General features: G+C 38.8%; 1 protein-coding gene across 1 annotated transcript in view; it reads right to left on the reverse strand.

Annotated features, from left to right (window-relative positions):
* Positions 1-21,640, reverse strand: part of Dock3 (dedicator of cytokinesis 3) — a 328,616-nt gene that overhangs the window by 132,696 nt on the left and 174,280 nt on the right. The window contains exons 10-12 of the mRNA XM_051140503.1: positions 7,765-7,846; positions 2,780-2,840; positions 1,457-1,604 (exon numbers count right to left, since the gene is read on the reverse strand). Coding sequence (XP_050996460.1) covers positions 1,457-1,604; positions 2,780-2,840; positions 7,765-7,846 — 291 coding nt within the window. The remainder of the gene's footprint in view (positions 1-1,456; positions 1,605-2,779; positions 2,841-7,764; positions 7,847-21,640) is intronic.

The raw sequence follows: 21,640 nt of genomic DNA on the forward strand, positions 1-21,640 counted from the left end.
ACTGTTGGGGAAGTACAAATAAATAAGATTTTTTTGTATCTAAGATACATGAGAAATTATACTGTTAAGCTTTTCTGAAAATATATAATAAAGATGGCTTATTCTACAGAGGACATGATTTTTAAAGATGTATATATTTTTTTATTTTATTAATTTATCAGATTACAACTCAATTGTTATCCCATCACTTGTATCCTCCCATTCCTCCCTCCCTCCCACTTTCACACTATTCCCCTCCCCTAGGTCTATGGTCATAGGCTATCAAGTCTCATCTTGGTAGCCTGCTTATTCTTTCTTTGAGTGCCATCAGGCCTCCCTACCAAGAGGAGGTGGTAAATATGGGGCTCCTGAGTTCATGTCTAAGTTAGTCCGTGCTCTCCATATAACTGTGGAGAATGGAGGACATGAATATTATAGCACAAAATAGAAATGTGTTCTATCAGACACTCACTTTAGGATAGAAGGTTCCAAAGTCAGATGTTTTATTAAAAATAAAAATGTCTGGGCCTTTAAAAATTTTTATTTTTATTTTAATATATTTTATTAATTTATTCATATTACATCTAAATTGTTATCCCATCCCTTGTATCCTCCCATTCCTCCTGCCCTCCCGCTTTCCCCTTACTCCCCTCCCCTATGACTGTGACTGAGGGGGACCTCCTCCCCCTGTATGTGCTCATAGGGTATCACTCCTCTTAGTAACCTGCTATCCTTCCTCTGAGTCCCACCAGGCCTCCCCATGAAGGGGATGTGGTCAAATATGGGGCACCAGAGTTTGTGTGAAAGTCAGTCCCTATTCTCCACTCAACTGTGGAGAATGTCCTGTCCATTGGCTAGATATGGTTAGGGGTTTGAAGTTTATTTCACATATAGTAGCCAGAACACGGAAACAGCCTAAGTGTCCCTCAGTAGAAGAATGGATAAAGAAACTGTGGTACATTTACACTATGGAATACTATTCAGATATTAACAACAAGGAATTCCCAAAATTTGTGGACAAATGGATTGAACTAGAAATGATCATAATGAGTGAGTTAACCCAGAAGCAGAAAGAGTCAAATGGTATATACTCACTTATATCTGGACACTAGCCCAAGGGGCATGTCCCATGAAAGTCTTCACTTACCAGGAAAGAGGGACAGAGAGGAAGACTTCCTATTAGGACTCTAGGTGAGGGAAGCATGGGAGAATGGGGAAACAGAGGGATCCAGAGGGTCTAGAAACCTACAAGTAGAACATTATGATGGGCAGATCTGGGCCCAGGGGTCCTGCTCAAACTATGGCACCAGCCAAGGACAATACGTGCCTGGGCCTTTAAAATCATAGATGAAAATCTTTGCTTTCACGCTAGCCTCCCTATGCTACATAGTGGTGTGTATGTTCATAAGCCTTGAGAACTGGTGCTCTCAAGGCATGCTGCAAATCACCATTATTCCTTATATGTAGTATTACTCACGTGTAAACCTTAAGAACAAAATCCTTTTCTTCTTTTAATTCTGTAAGTGACTGTAGAACATCCAAAATGCTTAGAACCGCACAGCCATATGGTCTCCTGTAGTGGAGGTGAGCTGGACCTTTCTTGGAGTCATTCAGGAGCATCCGGCCTTGGGCACAGCAGAGAACACCAATTAGACAGAGGGCACCATGCTCCTCGCTAGCATCTTCTCATCATCATCCATTAACACCAGAGCTACAGGTGCCTAAGAGATCCTCTAAGAAGAACAAGGAGCTGAAGTGAGTCACCTAAGGATATCTGTACAAGAACACCAAATTAGCCTCTGGCCAAAGCACTTTTTCTGTGTCACATCTGGTCAGTTAACACCTACAGTACATTTACTAATCAAATTAAAATAAGAATGACTTGATGGATTTCTTTTAAAAATTAGCATGATTATGGATTTAAACCTGATGGCTGTACTAACGATAAAAGTTTTTTAGTTTTTCAAAGTATTTTTAGCTACACTCATAAACTGTATATTCACAAGTAAAAAGGACACTATGCTCTCCCTCTCGCCAAAATTTAATGCTAAAAGGTGCTGATGAATTACTGTGGAGTGAGAGGAATTTTAGTTGTGGATGGCTGCATGTTCTTCCACTTGAGCAAGGCTGTGCCAACCCTGATATAAGGATGTGCAAAAGCTGGGCAGGGCAGAATAGTTGTTATATTGTCAAAGGATTAAACACATTTTGACAAAATTGTATACCATATTCTAGAACTTAAACTATGAAGGAAAACTTGGCTAGTCATATTAACCAAACTGTAAATATGCACAGACAATCCAACAATGGAACAGTAGTGAAAAGTCTATTTCTTTCATCTCAGTTTGAGTAGAAATAAGATGCTACTCATCTTTGTGCAGTGGCAACAATAACTAATTTTGTGGGAAATGGCACAGGTGCGTATTTGGACAGAAACTACAGCAATGGGCAAGTACCACCTGTTCAATTGGCACTCTATTATCACTATAAGAACTCTGGAGAAAGATAAATGCAGAAGCAGGCAATGTGACAGGAAGAATATAAAAAAGCAGACAACTTAAAATACAAGGTTTGGGTCCAAAAGCAAAAGAGAACAGAAAATCTGAGGTGGGAAAACCATGTATTCATTTGCATCAAATCCAGCTACTGCAACAGCTGAGTCTAAAGGCAAAGCTTAAAATAAAAAGCCAGATTCTAATCCTGAGAGACCTTGAAATAACAGGAGAAGACAAAGTTCAGATGTACATGTATCCCAAGTTTGGCCAGTCTTAATCATGAGAATAGTTAAGGTGGACAATACCTATTCGGATCACGTGGGCAACTATGTATAAATCTCTCTTCATGTCTTTGCTGCTCAGATCCTAAGGAATGAAAAAGAATAAATAAATACAGGCAAATAATACATAGAAAATGATAAATTTCACTTCATTCAGATTTCATTTGAACTTCATAGTAGTTTGCTTTTAGTATATGTGCGAGAAGGGAGATTATAGAACACAACATTTAATACATATAAGATTTATACAGAGGAGAGGCCCTGTTATTTGAAATTAATACTTACTTATGTCACTGAACAATGAAAAATTGAGTTCATGCTCAACTAGAAGTTTGACCCCTACTAACTAGTATTCATGAGGCTGGAAGGTACTCCACATACTACTGTAAGAAAAAGCAATCACCAATATCAAACAGGTACAAAATCCATGACCTACAATAGCAACGTGCCTACAAGGTATACTAGAAGAACAGTGGCACAAGTATTAGGAGTTGACACAGATTTCATACCTGACACTGCTCAAATGTCCAAGAACTGAGACTAAGTAAGTCATGGGCTCCAGGGGAAACCTACTATTATCCTGCTAAAAGAACACAGCAATAAAATGATTCCTAATGACATACTTCTATGCCCACAGATAAGTGCCTTGCTCTCCTCTTATCAGGGAAATTTCTTCTTGCATGAAATAGGAACTAACAGAGACCCAGAACTGAACAATGTGCAAAGAATTGGAGGACTCAGTCCTAAGTGGGATGTCTTCATCAAGCCCCTCCCCTCAAGGCTCAGGAATCTATGCCAAAGAAAAGGACGAAAGATTGTAAGAACCTGACATGGTGGACAATTCCAAGGAGACAGTATTTTCCAGACACAACAGAACTGATGCACATATGAGTTCACAGAGACCATGACAGCACTGTAAGATCTGCACAGGTTCAACCATACAAAAATTCCAAAGGGGTTAGTGGGTACAAAGTCCCACTTCTTTTTTTAAATTTTTATTTTATTTTATTATTTATACATTGCTCTGCTCAATGTGTACCTGCATGTACAGCTGCAGGCCAGAAAAGGGCACCAGATCGCATTATAGATGATTGTGAACCACCATGTGGTTGCTGTGAATTGAACTCAGGACCTCTGGAAGAGCAGCCAGTGCTCTTAACCTCTGAGCCATCTATCCAGCCCCCAAAGTCCCACTTCTAAGACACAGTTTGCAATTGAAAACTCCTCAGGAAGAACAAATCTGTTTTCTCCTGATGAGTGTCACTGAGTATACTAACCACATTTCAGAGCAGGCTCTACGCCCAGGAGTAGCTGGCCAATACAAAAGGTCTCCATGTTTGTGTGTGTGTAGGGGGAAATTTGTTTCATTTTGTTTTTTTATTTTTGTCTTTTTCTTAGTTTGTTTTAATTTTATTTCTCTTTGTTTTTCTTTTAGAGGGAAAGAACACGAGTTTGGGTGAATAGGAAAGTTGGAAGGATCTTGGGACTATCTTGGAGAGGAGGACATAGGATCAAAATACATTGCATGAAAATTTTCATTATATTAAAAACTTAAAACATTTATATAGTGAAAACTTGAATATCATATTCCTTTGAAATTTTATTTTATTGATAGTATTCTAGGAAAAAGCCCCTCAGCTCCATTTCCTGTCTATCTTTCATCTTTGGTTAGTTTCACATGTTTGTCTCTCTTTTAATAATAAAGGATAAAAGAGTAGTCATAATTTGGGGTCAGCTTATGAACGTGGAGTTAGCATGTTTCCTGATTTATATACGTTTATTGGACTAGAATTAAGGTAAAGCGAGCAAGCGACCTAAGTTACAAAATGCAGAGGCTCTCACTTGTGGGTGCCTGTGTGCTGCTCGTCTTAAGCTTTAGTCCCAGCTCTGCTCTGCTGAATGACTCTGAACAGACAACAGGACCAGGGAGACAGACACTACGAGGTAATTAACAAAGGTGAAATTGAAGTTTTGGATTCTAAATAGTTACCATATATTGTGAAGTTTTTTCTTCTTAAATAGTAATAGTGAAATAAGTTACAAAATTTTATTGAACACAGTCTCTGTATCACAAAGGTATTTTTTTAAATAAGAAAGTTATCTTTTAATAGAGAGTGGATGTGTTGGACTCCATTTTGCACGTTTTTCTAATCAAAAATTTGAATTTTAGGGGCTAGAGAGATGGTTCATGGTTAAGAGCATTTGTTGTTCTTAGAGAGAATGGAGTTCAGTTCACAGCACCTACATGTGGCTCACAACCATACGGAACTCCAGTTCCAGAAGAGGGGATAAAATGTCCTCTTCCGACATGTACCAGGCTTGCACAGGGTACATACACGTGTATGTGTTTGTAATAGAAAAACTCACATACATAAAATAAATCTTAAAAAGTTAAATAAAAACTTTTAAAAATGTTATTTTCAAGATAACACTCATATTTTGACACTTATAGAATATATCATAAATTATAGAAATTAGAAACAAAACATTTTCATCTCTTTTATGCTCATTCTGTTTTAAATAATTTCTTTATTTTTGTTTAATGTACATTGTTTTGACTTCATGTATGTCTGTGTGAGGATGTTGGGACTCTCTGGAATAGGAGTTACATATAGTTGTGAGCTGCAATGTGGGTGCTCAGAACTGAACCCAGGGCCTCTAGAAGAGAAGCACTTAACAACTGAGGCATCTTTCTAGCCCCCTTTATGCTCATTCTTAGACTAAAAATTACATATTCAGCCAGGTGTGATGGCGCATGCCTGTAATGCCAGTACTTGGGAGGCAGAAGTAGGTGGACTTCTTTGAGTTCGAGGTTAGCCTGGTCTAGAAAGTGAGTCAAGGATAGCCCAGGCTACACAGAGAAACCTGGTCTCAACAAACAAACAAAATTACATATACCTGAAGTATATAGAAAGTTGGATACATTTTCAAAGGAAATTCCATCCAGATAGCCTAAATTACTCTTAACCCACACTTCAAAATGCCTACCCATCATTATCAACAGTGCCTCAGTGGGTGACCACATACCCAAGAGTATATAGGCAGCAAAAATTGGGACTCAATTAAAAAAAAAGCTCACAATTTGGGGAGGATGGAATGGGTATGAGTATGGAGGAACTCAGGGAAGGGCATGAACATGATAAAAACAGCATGTATGGAATGCTCAAGGAATTAATAAAACAGTATTTAAAACTCTGTAAATACTCCTCCAATAATGCTTAATGCTTGGGAACTTTACAAATCTAGGCTGCAGTACAAAGGGAACTATAGAGCAATGTATTTCACAGCCTTGTGCTTTCCACTGTGGCAGAAGAGGAACACATCATGAGTACTATGCACGCTTTTTATTTATACAGGTGATGCTACAGCTTTGGGCTCTGGACTCATATAGATAATTAAAGTGCTAAATAAAAAATTTGACTTACTGTAATTACATCCAAACATCTTCATAATTAAGTTCATTTTTCAAGAGACAAGGAACATTCATATGTAAGACTTCAACAACAGCTTACTTAGGCATAAACCTTTCCTCTTGATTTACCAGAGACCATGAGGGAATTAAGATCCAGGGAAGCCTCTTCTTAACTGAGACGTTCACTTCCTGCTTTAGAAACGAGGCCTCACAGAGACTCAGTCAGGCACTCTCACTTCAAAAGCTGCTCTCAGCTAATGTTTCCCTACAATCTAGACTCTTCCCTTCTTTCTGTATGGTGCTGAAGAGACTGTGCTGTTCTTTCTAGATTAGCCATTTTAACTCCCTCAATAACTGTCACAGATTTGCTTTTCCTATTCTTTCTTGCATTATCTAGGAGATAATGTAAGGCAATGCTGAGCTCTGACATGGACAAAACATTATTTGAGCTTAGCTAGATTTCCAAATCCTTCTGGACACCTGCAGCATCTTTTCCTATATGAAGAGCACTGAGAACATTTCCAGTGAAAGCTACTCATGTGATGACAGTTTCTTATTCTGTTGTACCATCATTTTACATTTTGAAAGATTAATTTGTAGTAAACGATTTTAAATCAAGTGAAAAAATGCTCTTCAGATAAATACTATTTGCCCTTGAGAGGCATCAAGTCACTTTAAGATATGTCTTCATTAAAAAAAAAAAATGTCTACAACTACCATTCATAGGCCACATGTAAGACCAATAACACTGTGAGACTATTACACCTTCCTAAGCTCATGAAGTTGTTTGGTTTGTTCTGTTTTGTTTTTGCTAGAATCTTGCTAATCTTCTAGCATATGCCTCCCAACCAGCTAGTTATTAACAGCAAAAGCAAACTATGTCTAGCCAATAAATATGATATATCTTAATTATCACTGAAATAGGCAAAAGCATCAACAAGGGTCAAAGTGCTTTAAATTGTGATACACTCTGTCGTCTTCTTCTTCTTCTTCTTCTTCTTCAATAAATTAATAAGTAATTAAAATAAATAAATGTGGACAGTTTTTACTTAGTAAAAATAAATAAATAAAAGTTGATTTGGAGAACACAAAAGACAGTGTATTATTATTATGAGATTCAGTTTTCAATAAGCCTATTTGCCAAGCCTTCTGACATGATGGCGTCATGAGTAAAGAGGATAAGTAATAACATGGTTATTTGGGAAAATCTAAAGTACAGATGAGAGTAGAAAAAGATTCACCATTTGGTATTTGAAAGAAGATGGGTTAGTTTATATGTATTTACTAAAAGTCACCTAAACTATAGATCTGGTGGATGCCTTGGACATCAGAGATTTTATATGAAGTAACTTATAAAATCTACATTAGTAATAGGTTCTTGAGTTTTTTAAAATAAAATTTCAATAGAAAACCACATCTAATTGAAGGACTATGCAAATATTTCATTAAAACTTGATGGAAACATAAATCAATTCCTATTCTCCCCAGGGGGAGCCAGGGGGATAAGAACAGATGGTTGTTCCCGGAGTAACAATATACACACAGCAGGCCCCTGGTTAGAGTCAACACATAAAGGGGAGAGAGAATTTGCACATACTGTAAAGAGGGCACACATTCGTTCTATCTTCTCTGGGTTCCTTGGCCCACCATTCTTGTTCAGTCTCACCAGAAACCGTTCACTGAAATGTAGGAAAGAAAGAGACAGAAAAATATAACTAACTACATATTCTAGAGCAGATTAAGACGGTATATGCAGAAAAATCTCTAAATGTTTATGAAACAGCTTATTATGGCAGGCAAGGATAAAACCGTGTGTATTGGCTGAATACCTTATTTGTTGTGCCAAGCAATTTGCAATGGATATTCTAAACCTCCTCATAGATGATTATTTATTGGTTGGGGTTGTGCATCTAGTCTCTGTGAGGTTGTAAGCTTTTTGAGAGTAGCAATGAGTTTACACTTCTCCATAAGTTCCCCTCAAAGAAGCTTGGGTCTGAGTCTACACCCATTGCTGTAGGTAAAAACATGTATCACACTAGAACTAAAAGAAGCTATATTATCCAGCTTACATCTTCCTATATACAACTCTAGAGAATTATTTTAGAGCTTTAACTATTATATATGTTTTTTAAGCTTTATGTCTTTACAAGTATTTTTCCTCTTGCTGCAATAAGAACTTAACAGAGCCAGTAAATATTTTGTTCTCAAGTCATATAGACTATTCCTGTAGGAAATTATGGAATAAAACACATCAGAATCAGTATTTGCAACATCTAGAGAAATATTCCCTTGTTCTTTCATTTCCTTCCCACCCAGCTCAAAAAACTCCTTCCTTACCAACTGTAACAGCAACATTAAGCCACAGTAAAAACAAACATAACATTATAAGTGAATGTACTTTCCTTTTGTGACTAGCTATACTTGTTAAATGTATGTGATATTAGCAGAAGGATGGCATTAAAATATTATACTTAGAATAATAAGACATATCCTATCAAGTTTGATTAATTTTTCATATACTTATTTGTTCACTAAGTAAACAGTCATAAATTTCTATGAGGTTCTATGTGCTAAACATGGGACTACAAATGTGAACAAGATATATACAAGATACGTTTCTTTCATCTTTGAACCTGGTAGGTAGATGTGCACAACCAAATCTCAAATGGTTTAGGCTAGATATAAATTTGACATTCTTTATCTGAATGAGTTGATGAAAATGAGAAAGGAATAAAAGTAGAGTGATGTTGGAAGCATAACACAGAGGTCCTTGCATCTACAGATCTCCGAAGAAACCAAGAATGTTAATCACACGGGACTGTCTTTCCAATGGCAAAGATAAAAAACCTGTTCTTCCATCTAGAAAGCTGAGAGCTGAGAGTGATTGGCAGCCTGGTGATCTGCATTATCTGTTGGGCCAGGCCATATCAAGATCCTACAACCAGGGCCAGAGGTAGCTGGTAATCTAAATGACCACTATAGCCAGAAGCTCCCCCAAGCCCACCCAAGCAGGACCAGAGTGGCTAATAGCCCAATGACCTCTATGCTATCTGTATGACTGAGACCTAGCCAGACCCTTAGGCCCTTAAGCTAGCACAGCTAGTACAGGTAGCCTATCTCTAGAATCCACCCTCTTGGAAGAAATGACATGTACCCTGAGTTGAGTTTCAAGGTAATTATGCTGCCTTGTGCATCAGGGATTGTATTACACCAGGATTCCCCTCCTCCCCCCCAAATTATACTGGGTTTAAATACATTGGGAATAAACTGCCTGTTACTAAGACTCACTGAAGTCTGATCCAGGTTGACAAAGTCAATCTGCACCAGTTTTCATTCTTATCTCTTTGCAGGGTTCACTTCCCTGCCTGGATACCTGCAGGGACCACTTAAGAATGAGAAGGGAAAAAAAGAGGCTTTGATCAGAATCCTAAAGGTACTGAGATTTAAGAAACAGGCAAAAGAAGAACTAACAACATAGATACACAGGGACAAACATCACCAAAGAAAAAAAATAAAGATAACAGGATGCTGTTTTAATCAAGCCCATAAAGAATCAGCTGTGCTATGGACAAACCTGTGTACCAGACACTAGAATAGTGTGATGATTCTAGGGAGAGCTGCCTCAGGAGAAGAGTAGAGAAGGATGCCTGTGTTAGAAGAATAACAAGTTCAAAGAGCAAATCTATATCTCTGTGAAAAGCGTGGCTATAAAACCAAAGTGATGTGCTTTTAGTTAATAGTCACATGGAGTTAAGGAAGACCTTAGTTAAATTAGAAGATAACCCACATGGATACAGTCAAATGACTTTTATTCAAGGTCATTCAAAGACACAAGTATGGACTGGACAGGTATCTCAATGGTTAAGGGCACTTGTTGCTCTTCCAGAGGACCTGAATTTGGTTTCTAGCTCTCATGTTGACTATAACATTAGTTTCAGGGGATTTATCAACCTCCCACTTTGCCAAGGGCACATAGATGTTACATGCACACAGACACATGCATATAAATAACACATATACAAATAAATAAACTTTCAGAGGGAGGCACAGTAGTTTAACAAATAGCACTGAAGAATCTATATCCAAAATCTATACCCAAAAAAGAACTCAAGAAATTAAACACCACCAAACCAAATAACCCAACTGAGAAATGGGGCTCAGAATTAAACAGTGAATTCTCAACAGAGGAATAGCGAATGGCTGAGAAACACTTAAAGAAACGCTCAACGTCCTTAGTCATCAGGGAAATGCAATTCAAAACAACTCTGAGATTCCATCTTACACCCATTAGAATGTCTAAGATCAAAAATTCAAGCGACACCACATGCTGGTGAGGATGTGGAGAAAGAGGAACACTCCTTCATTGCTGGTGGGAATGCAAACTAGTACAACCACTTTGGAAATCTATCTGGTGCTATCTCAGAAAACTGGGAATAAGGCTTCCTCAGACCCAGCTATTCCACTCCTTGGAATATAACCAGAAGATGCTCCAGCACACAACAAGAAAATTTGCTCAACCATGTTCATAGCAGCCTTATTCATTATAGCCAGAACACGGAAACAGCCTAAGTGTCCCTCAGTAGAAGAATGGATAAAGAAACTGTGGTACATTTACACTATGGAATACTACTCAGCTATTAAAAACAAGGAATTCCCGAAATTTGTGGACAAATGGATTGAACTAGAAATGATCATAATGAGTGAGTTAACCCAGAAGCAGAAAGAGTCAAATGGTATATACTCACTTATATCTGCATACTAGCCCAAGGGGCATGTCCCACGAAAGCCTTCACTTACCAGGAAAGTGGGACAGAGGGGAGGACATCCTATTGGGACTCTAGGTCCTAGGTGAGAGAAGCATGGAAAAATGGGGAAATAGAAGAATCCAGAGGGTCTAGAAACCTCCAAGAAGAACATTATGACGGGTCGATCTGGGCCTGGGGGTCCTGCTCAAACTAAGGCACCAACCATGGAAAGTACGTGCAGTAAACTTCGAACTCCTACCCAGATCTAGCCAATGGACAGGACATTCTCCACAGTTGAGTGGAGAGTGGGGTCTGACTTTCACACGAACTCTGGTGCCCCATATTTGACCATGTCGCCTGGGTGGGGAGTTCTGGCAGCACTCAGAGGAAGGATAGCAGGCTACCAAGAAGAGACGTGATACCCTATGAGCATATACAGGGGGAGAAGGTCCCCCTCAGTCACAGTCATAGGGGAGGAGAGTAGGGGAAAAGTGAAAGGGCAGGAGGAATGGGAAGATACAAGGGATGGGATAACAATTGAGATGTAATATGAATAAATTAATAAAATATATATCAAAAAAGAATAAAATGAGCGTGGACCCTTATCCACTGAAATTAACTTGAATGAATCACATGCTTAAATGTATCAAGCCAAATTATAAAACAACAACAACAACCACAATAAAAAAGGTGAAATACAGGATAAGAAATAAAGAGCCCTGTATTTTGTTAAAATTTGTATTTTCATACTCAATAGAAAACTGAAAACACTTTGTGGCCTGGGGTTATTAGGAAGATATCATAAGCTACAGGAATCTTTATCCCGTGTAAACTATCTTCTTTTTGAAACAGAATGCTAAGAAAATGAAAAGATGAGCTACTGGCTGGGAGAAAATATTTAGCAAACATTCTTCTAAGAAGGAATTTTACTAAGACTATATAAAGAATTCAATTCAGTAATATAAAAAAAAAAAATGGTTTAATGGTTAAAGAGCTTGCCGTGCAAGCAAGAAGACCTAAATGTGGATCCACAGAATCCACAACAAGGTGCCTGTCCTGTAACTCCAGCCTCGGAAGGCAGAAGCAGAAAAAGAGAATCCCTAAAGCAGCATGGCTAACTGACTCTGGTACGCTCCAGATTTGAGAGTGACTACACCTCAAAAAAGAAAATAAAGGTAGAGAGTAATCAAATAAGATTTCCAACTAACATGACCCTCAAGCATCTATATGCATATATACACATCCTCACATACAATTTACTCACATACATGCAAACACACATATACATTGCACATACATACACATGAAAAAGACAAAAAACATAGAAATAAGATTTGAATAGATCTTTCACCAAAGAATTCATGGAGATGAAAAGTATGTGGGAAAATATTACGTTGAACCTACTTGCCAATAACTGCTTATATTCCTCAGAGGTTTAAAATAATTATGGTCAAAGAGTAAAATTTTCATGATATTTTTTCTTAAAGCAGCAATTCACTATATATTCTTGGCTGGAATAGAACTTGCTATGAAGACTAGGATTGTTGAACTCACAGATGTTCACTTGCCTCTGCCTCCAGAGTGTTCGGATTAAAGATATGTACTAGTGCAATTGTCTCTACTTATAGATTTTATCAACACCCATATATTAGGTGATCACAACAGGTCAGTCTTTCTCTTAAACAACAGGTGAAAAACTCTCTAATTTATTATTTGGTCTCTTTCAAGAGAAAAGAGATGAGTAGTATTCTTTTCCTTTTTCGTTTTGTTGAGATAGGATTGTGTTAGTATTTCTGGATGGCTTCTAACTTGCTATATAGATTGGGTTGGCATCAAAATTGTGACGGTCTTCCTGTCTCTGTCTCCCCACTGCGTGAATTACAGGTGTGCACTACTGTGTTCCAAATTTTTCTCTTCAGTGAGCTACATTACCAGAGAACTCTACATTTAGTTGTCTTTATAGTGATGAACTACAGACAGACACTATTTGGAATTACATTAATTTCATATAAAACAAGTCTTACAAATTAATTCCATAATTTGAATCTGGGACAAGTCTAATGTATCTTTATTTTAAGAGCACTTGCTTGTATGAACATTATTAGTTCCTGATGGCACGGCATCTCATATACTTCACTGCTGGAAATTCATACATCCCTACAGCAAATGCTTGGTGAATGAGGTGCACTAAGGCAGAGGTAAAATCTCTCATCCTAAGAGCAGACTTTGCTAAAGACTAAGCTTTAAAAATAAACGCAGTTTCCTCAAATTAAATCAGTTGAATTCTCCCAACTCTTTCAATTTAGTTTTTATGCTTCTCATCCTGGGAGATGGATGCCCGCCATTTAGCATCTCTCTCATGATAACTGGGCAGGTGCTTGAAAACTGGCAAGTAGCCCCAAGGATGTACTACATTGTATATCCTAACAGATTAGAAAATCTAACACTCCCTCATAGGTTCATTTTCTAATTCAGATCACTTAGCTTTATTTTTCAAGTTCCTTAAGCTTCCCACTTCACATTAAAGTAGATAGAGCAAACATGCCCAAAAGGGTTTGTTTCATAAAAGCAAACCAGAGTCCAGTGCCATGGTTTCCAGATTTATTTTTATTTTCTGCTTTCCTCTCCTCTTCAACAAAGTCTTACTGTTCAACAACACAGGAAAAATTAAAGAGCAGAGTTACTTTGGTGAGATCATAACATTTCTGTACCAGCACAGGATCTTCCTACAGTTTTCCCTGGCCTTTCACTTTTTTCACCAAATCTTTTACCTTCATCATGTTGTAGAGCTTGGGATCCTGCACACCATTTTCCAGGGTCTAGCTGGGTGAGTCTGCCTGACCTTCTTCTCCACATACCCTCCCCTAAACCAGCCAGGTCTAGCTGGGAATCAATATCCAGTGCCCTGGCTTTGTCAGGCCACCTCTGCCTACTCAGTAACTTACCTCTAGGATTCCATCAAGACCCAGCCTACCTGCCACTGACCCACAGGCTCCTGCTGCACTTCCTCCAACCTATCCACCCATCCAGACCACCTCCTTCTCCAAGGTCTGGTCCATTGAGTCTGTCTGACCTTCCTTTGTATACATCCTTCCTGACCAATCAGATCTAATATGGGCTCCCATATCTAGTGCCAAGGCCTAGCCTAGCCATTCCTGCCTGCACAATAGCCAATTTCTAGGCTTCCTCGGGGACCACCATGCCTACCTCCCAACCCAAAGGTTCAACTTCACAATCTCCCATGCCACATCCAGTCTCTTCACTCAGCCAGATCTACTTCCACACTCCAAGCCTGGACTAGGAGGCACATCCTGTGTAACAGTTTCATTCCTCTATCCACCTGACTTCTTAAGTTCCACTCAAACTAGTTCCACATCTTTTTTTCTGCCCCAAGCTGCCCTGACATATCATACTTAGAACAAAGGAAGTCCACATGCTCAGATCTCATTGCAAATATATGAACAATATAAAAGATCAAACCAGTATCTCCTCTCTAGGACCTGCCAATCCTGTAGAAATGTTTGTTAACACACTCCCAAATTTCTTCTATGAATCCAGTATCACTTTAATATCAAAAATTATATAAAGATACAACAACTATAGGCCAGTATCTCTGAGGAACTTGCAATAAGAATACAACTTGCAAACAGAATACAGACATATATAAAATGATTATCCACCATGGTCAAGTTATCTTTATCCCTGAAATACAGGGATGTTTCACCATATGCTAGTCAATAAGTGTAATAAATCCTATAAATGAACTCACAGATAAAAATCATTTGATCATCTCAATAGAGGCAGAAAAAGTCCTTGATAATATCCAACATGTCTTTATGATAAACGTCTTAGAAAATGTAAGTCTAGAGAGAGCATCAACATAACAATGACTCCATACCATACCCATAGCCAACCTAATCCAGAAACAGAAAAAAACTATCTCAAAATTCATATGGAACCACAAAAGACCCTGGATAGCCAAAACTATCCTGAGGTTAAAAAAATTAAAACAAGACTGGAGGGATTACCATTCCTGATCTTAATATACATTATAGAACCATAGTAGTAAGAACAATACAATACTAGCACAAAAACAGACAAGTAGACCAATGAAACAAAATTGAAGACCTAATCATGAGTATACATAATTTCAACCATTAAATATTTGGCAAGGATGCTGGAGAGCAGGGAAGCATCTTCAATAGATGATGCTGAGAAAAGTATCCACATGCAGAAGAATGAAATCAGGCCTGTACCTATCACCTTTCATGAAAACTAACGCCAAAGGGATCAAAGACCTAAATGTGAATCCTGAAACACTGAAACTGCTAGAAGAAAACATAAGCAGCAGCCTACATAATGCAAGTGTAGGAAAGGACCTTCTGTTTTTGTTCTTTTATTTTATTTATTTATTTAGAATGGGTTTCTTTGTGTAGCCATGGCTATTCTGGACTCGCTTTGTAGACCAGACTGTCCTTGAAATCACAGAGATCCACCTGCCTCTGCATCCCAAATTCTGGGATTAAAGGCGTGCGCCACCACACCTGGCTGGAAAGGACCTTCTGAACAGGACTCCATTTGCCAAAAACTTAAGGCCAATAACAGACCAACGGGACCTCATAAAATTAAAAATCTTCTGCACAGTTAAACAATCAGCTGAGTAAAAAGAAAGCCCACCGAGTGAGAGAGAATTTTTTACAGCTATTCATCTGACAGATGAATATCCTCCACTATAAAGAATAAATGAAGAACTCAAAAACCAAAGAATAAAAATTGAAGTGACCCATTCAAAAATAGGCCAGTATCTGAAAAGAGAGTTCTCAAATGCTAGAAGTGGCACTTAGAAATATATCAAAAGTGTTTATTATCCCTAGCAATTAAGGTAATGTAAATCAAAACAACTCTGAGATTTCATCTTACCGGAGTCAGAATGTCAAAGATCAACAAAATAACCAACAACAAACACTAGAAGGGGTGTGGAGGAAAGGCAACTTCCATCACAGTTGGTAGGACTGCAATCTGGTGCTGCCACTATGGAAATCAGTGTGGGGAATCCTCAAACAGCTAAAAAGAAACCTACCTTATGACTCAGCTATTTCACTCCTTGGTGTATGCCCAAAGGACTCCATATTCCATTCTACAGATACTTGCTCAGCCCTGTTCATAGCTGTTCTATTCACAATAGCTGGGAAATGGAAAAGGAAACAACCTAGATTTCCTTCAACTGACAAGTAGATAATAAAAATGTGGTACACACACTACTATTTAGTGGTAAAGAAAAATGAAATAATGAACTTTGCAGGTAAATGGGTGGAACTCATGTTGTGTGAGGTAATCCAGCCCCAGAAAGATATCAGAGGCTCCTAGCTCCAATCTTCAGATATGAGTACATATCCTGGAGTAACTAAAGAAATCAGGAAAATGAAAAGGGTCTATTCCTTGGGTAGGTGAGTCAAGGAGCAATAGAGATTAGTAGGATACAAGAGATAGTATTGGAAAAAGGGAAAGGGAGAACTCTAATTAGGGAGAGGCAGGGCGATAAATACAGAAGGAGTGATGAGGGTAAAAATAACAGTAAGTTAAAATAAACCCTGAAGTACTCATGTCTGCGTATAAGTTTATATATAAATTATAGTTTAAGTAAAATGTTCTCATCTGGGCTGGCAATGCTCCTTTCAAAATCCAAAGATCATCTAACAAAAACCACAAGACCAGGAATGCAAGGCCTTCCTTTGAGTTGTTGGCTAGGGTTGTCTAACAGACATTATACTATGGCTACAAACATGACCAATAACTGCTATTACACTTTGTTACAGTTTCCCCAAGGGTGGAAGGTAAGTTCCTATTGCCAAAGACACCATGCACAGAGCCCACATACCCCCAATTTGGAACTAAACTGAATCCTTTCTCCCTGAGAACTAGTGTTGTTTTTTTTTTAAGATGGAATTAAATTATTTATTCAATAAAATTTAAATTTATTACTTTACATCTCAATTGTAGCCCCCTCCCTCACTTCTTCCTGGCCCTACCCTCCCTCTCTCCTCTCCTCTATTCCCCTCCCCTAGTCCTCAGAGAGGGGGAGCCCTTCTCCCCTACCAAGTGACCCTAGCCCATCAAATCTCATCAAGACTGCAGGCATCCTCTTTCTCTGTGGACTGTTAAGGCACCCCATCGGGGGTAAGTTGATCAAAGTGCAGGCAACAGAGTTCATGACAGGGACAGCCCCTGGTCCCCTTAATAGACTAGACACTGAAAGCAATTGAAGAGAAGGAACAGGATGGGGAGCCTACCATAGACTTCCTCTGAGAGACTCCACCCAGCAGAGGACTGAAGCAGAAGCTGAGTCTCCAGCCAAACTTTGGGCAGAGCTCAAGAAGTCTCATGGATGAGGTGGGGATAGAAGTGCCTGAGGGGACAGGAGCTCTACAAGCAGACCAACAGAGCCAACAAATCTGGGCCGAGGGGGCCAGCAGAGACTGATGCACCAAACAAGAACCATACATGCAAAGGAGACCTAGGTCCCCCACTCAGATATAACCAATAGGCAGCTCAGTCTCCAAATGGATTCCGCTATTAACAGGAGAACTAGCTTTTAACCAGAATCCATGCAAGCTTCCAAAGGAGAGACCCAACCAACAGCCTTACACAGCTATGGTGCATATGAACCACAACAATGACTAGCATGGCACAATAACCCTCAGGGTACAGTAGTGGTATGCATACTTTTTTCCTCCAATATAATATTGGCATTCATACTTTGGTGGTAACCAACAGCTCTCTTATCAGATTTAAGACCTGCTTAACAAGAGGGAAATCAGGACTGAATTTGAAACCTAACCAACTACCCAGGCTAGTGAAGCATGGATCTTGAAGAAGAACTTAACACTTTACTAAACATACATAATCCCTAACTACATCTTAAACATTGTATTTATACCCACAGATAAGTGTGGGCCTCACCTCTCATCAAGAAAATCAATAGACTATTAAAGAAGACCATTACCAATCAAATACCAAGTTGTAAAGCCCAATCCCAATGGATACACCTACATAACAATTTCCAAATTTAAGGCTCAGGGAACATTGTAGACAGAACAAACAACCAGGGAGCCAGGAGATCAGGGAGTCTGCTGTGAGGCGTGTCTCCTACTCATGTTAGAGCTCACCCATAAAGTCTCACTGACATGGTGGACTAAACATGAGATAAACAGGACACCCATAGAAATGTTACAAGACCACAAGGTCCCAGCCCTATACAAAGAACTACAGAAAATAAAGAACGCCGAGTGGGAGAAGTAAGTCTTCCCCAGAGAAAAGTACACCAAATGGTCAGCCCTATGTAAGTAACATACAGACTGAACAGGTTGTACTTGTGTATGTGTGTGTGTGTGTGTGTGTGTGTACATATAACAATAATTTTTTAAAAGCCATGAATTTGAGAAAGTAAAGCGAGGGATGGACATACGGGATGTTTTGGAGAGGGGAAAGGAGAGGAGGAAATGATATAATTTCAAAAACTGCAGTTTTAAAAATTGACTTTAGGCTAGGCACATAGAAACAAAATTATTCCTCACCAAGGTTTTGAGTCTAGTAAGACACAAAGAGAAGCTAAAAACTGCAATATAAAACTGCTACACATAGTGAAGGGACTCTGACCAGCCCAGCCTAGCAAACATGGCTCTGGCAGGCCTTGCTCTTCTACCTTCTGCCTTGCTAAAAACTGTTAGAGGATACTCCTAAAGCCAGCTAGCAAAGACTATGCTCTTATATGGCCATCCCCCTCTCCTGAGGCTGAATACAAAGGTCCAGTTATTGAAGTATTGATGTCCAGCAGTAAAAAGCCCCTTTTGGCTCACCTAAGCAATATACCAAATTAAAATTAAATACTTTATTCTAACATAGGGTTTTTCCCTTTTATCTTTACAAACTGCCATTTGTCTGTGGCCACTTAGTCTCCTGTCCATCCAGGGGCAATCCTTTGTCCTCGAGGACAAATACCTCTGCCCCCTCTCTTGTTCCTTTCCCTTTCTCCCTTGTCCTCTATCTTCTTTGTCTCTTATCCCCTGTCTTCTGGGGCAAATAAATCTTTTTTGTGCTGAGAACTTTGTCTTGGGGGTCCTGAGCCAATACTTTTCCTTCTATATAGAAAGGGGTAGACCAACTATTGAGAAAATAAACAGTCACAGAGAGGTATATTCAAATAGGTTCTTGAAGTGTGGCTAGTCTTTTACTATTTAACAAGTAGTAGTGGCAACAAAAAAAGGTTTTGAAGAGAAGAGAGTCAAAAGACTCAAAAGTCTGATGTAGCTTGTCCCATGAGGATGCTCAGGCACTGGAAATCTGGAGGGTAATCAAGTGTTGCACATCATTGTGAAATCATATATCCATATGAACAGTTGGAAGTTTGTTCAAAATGCACATTTTGGGGCACCTCGTTAGATACTCTGCAGCAGAATCCCTTCAGAAGATGGATCCTGGATAATGTTTAACAATTTGTATTTTTTAAATTGTTAGGCTTGATAATTTGAAAAATCTGCATTTAGGTCTTAGCTCAGATTGAAAGTTAAACTCTAAGGAGCAGCAAGATTATAAGTGTTTAGAATGGGAGTGTGAGCAACGTGGAAGCCAGATTAGTGACACAGGGAACCACAATAGTCCCAAAAAGTTATTGTATGTTTTAGGACTAAAGAGGTAAATGGATTTGAAATATATTTAAGGAGACAAAGTGGACCAGATTTAGCAGCTCACTGGAGTCAACCAGAGATGATACAGAGAAGGAAGACAGAAAATTCAAGTGTGCGTGCTCAATTTGATGTATGAGACATGAAGGTGAGCAGAAAATCCATGTGAAGTTCAGGAAAAAAAATGCAGATGAGACTCCAGTATTCATCACCTTGCTGTAGCCACAGGAACAGCAGCACTTAATGGGTATCCTCATGTGTATCAAGCATTCATTTCTTCCCAATATCATTTTATCACCTCTGGAGAAACTAAGTAGTCAAAGAGGTACCGTTTTTCGTTTGAGATGAAAAAGCAGAATTGGTCAAGTAAACATTTAAATCTGGATCTGCTTCACTTCAAAGCCCATACTTTATCTGTTCATTTAACTTTAAGAGATACGCATTAAAAAAAAGGGCTGGCAGGGTAGGTAGGTGTTTTGTAGCAGTTTCCTCCAATACTTAAACATTCCATCCTACAGTGAAGCTCTTTAAGACAGGAAGTAAGTAAACAATCCAAAGTAGCTTCTGGAAGTCTCTGAAAGTGACAAGATTCACTATCCCTGTCCCTTCCCAAGAATATATAAACATAAAAGACTCCAGAGAGCCATTCTCAGACAAGCCAAGCTGTTAAAAAATTATTAGACAAGCTCAGCTACTTCATTAGAAGCAAAGATTAGGCTGCTTGGAAGACACACAGACCAACTGAGCCACCAGGAAAGGACACTCTCCAACCTGTTGAACTGCCTGTAAGCTGTGCAATGAGGTCTAAACTTCCAGTGGTGTGAGCTGTCACCCATACTGGAAAAGGATTTGGTGATGCAGCCGTCTCTGAATCATTTCTACTCCTGTAAGCAATACCTCATCCATAGTCCGGTAAGTAATCCCAATAAAACTCACTGGTCCACCAAGTTTGACTTGTCATATCCATACTTAGGTCTGTTGTGAACTCCTTATCTGGGGTGAATAGACATGTTTGTTGTATCTCTCCAGGGAAAGCTTGCCATGTAAGAGTAGATTCCGTGGGCAATATATTTGGGAAATTCTACAAAGCAAGCCTTATCCTGCATAGGCTCCAGAGTGCTATCTGAGGACTCCTTAGCTAGCCTTAGTAGCCTATCCCCTGTATGGATCCTTCAGTTCCTCTGACTAGGAAGTCCATATCAGCCTCCTACTCCAGTACTTTTGGAGGCACCTCATCCACTGACAGGACATAACAGCCACACTAAAAGGTAGAAATAATAGTGTCAATATTTTCCTTATTTGAAGTAATCAGAGACTCTTTGAATGATAAACAATCCTAGGAAATAGGTCCCTTTCATTTTCCCTAGGGTGGCAACATATGAGTCTCTTATCACATATTCATAAATGATAATTATAATTTTTATAGTTATAACAGCAAACCTTATTTGCTTTTAGAAATCATATACTTCTCACGAAAATTAACTCAATGATAGCTTAATGATCAATTATATCGGGGCTACAGTTACTTTTACTCATGATTTCCTCTCTTCCCTCAGAATCAAGCTCTTAGGCACAAATAGTAGACAGATGAACAAACAGTCATGAAGCGAGGTGAAGTTCTGCTGACAGGACCACACAATGCTAAGTCAGTTTATCTTTGCAATCTCTAACTCTCATACCATTATACAGAACAGTCAAGTTAGCTTGCCTTACACGTGGTTTGCTCATGAGGATTTAAAGCTACTCTTATGTCTCTCAGCTAAAAGTTATGCAATCTGAAATAGCCACAGAAAAATAATCACATTAAGAACTTGATTAAAAAAAGAAAAGCAGTGTTAGGACAACAGCTGCTTCCTTTAATTTGGGAACAGACCTTTTTGTCTCATGTAAATGTATCCGTTCTAGAAGGTCTCTTTACAACTTTCTCATGTAACCTAGATCTAGCAATGCTGAACAAATCCTAAATGAACTGTAAGTGAATAAATAAATTGAAGGTGAAGAAAACAACTTAGCTAAGAAGTCTTTAATCAAGTATACAGAATGCTAT

Source organism: Acomys russatus, chromosome 32 (assembly GCF_903995435.1).
Source record: "Acomys russatus chromosome 32, mAcoRus1.1, whole genome shotgun sequence".
Classification (NCBI taxonomy): domain Eukaryota; kingdom Metazoa; phylum Chordata; class Mammalia; order Rodentia; family Muridae; genus Acomys; species Acomys russatus.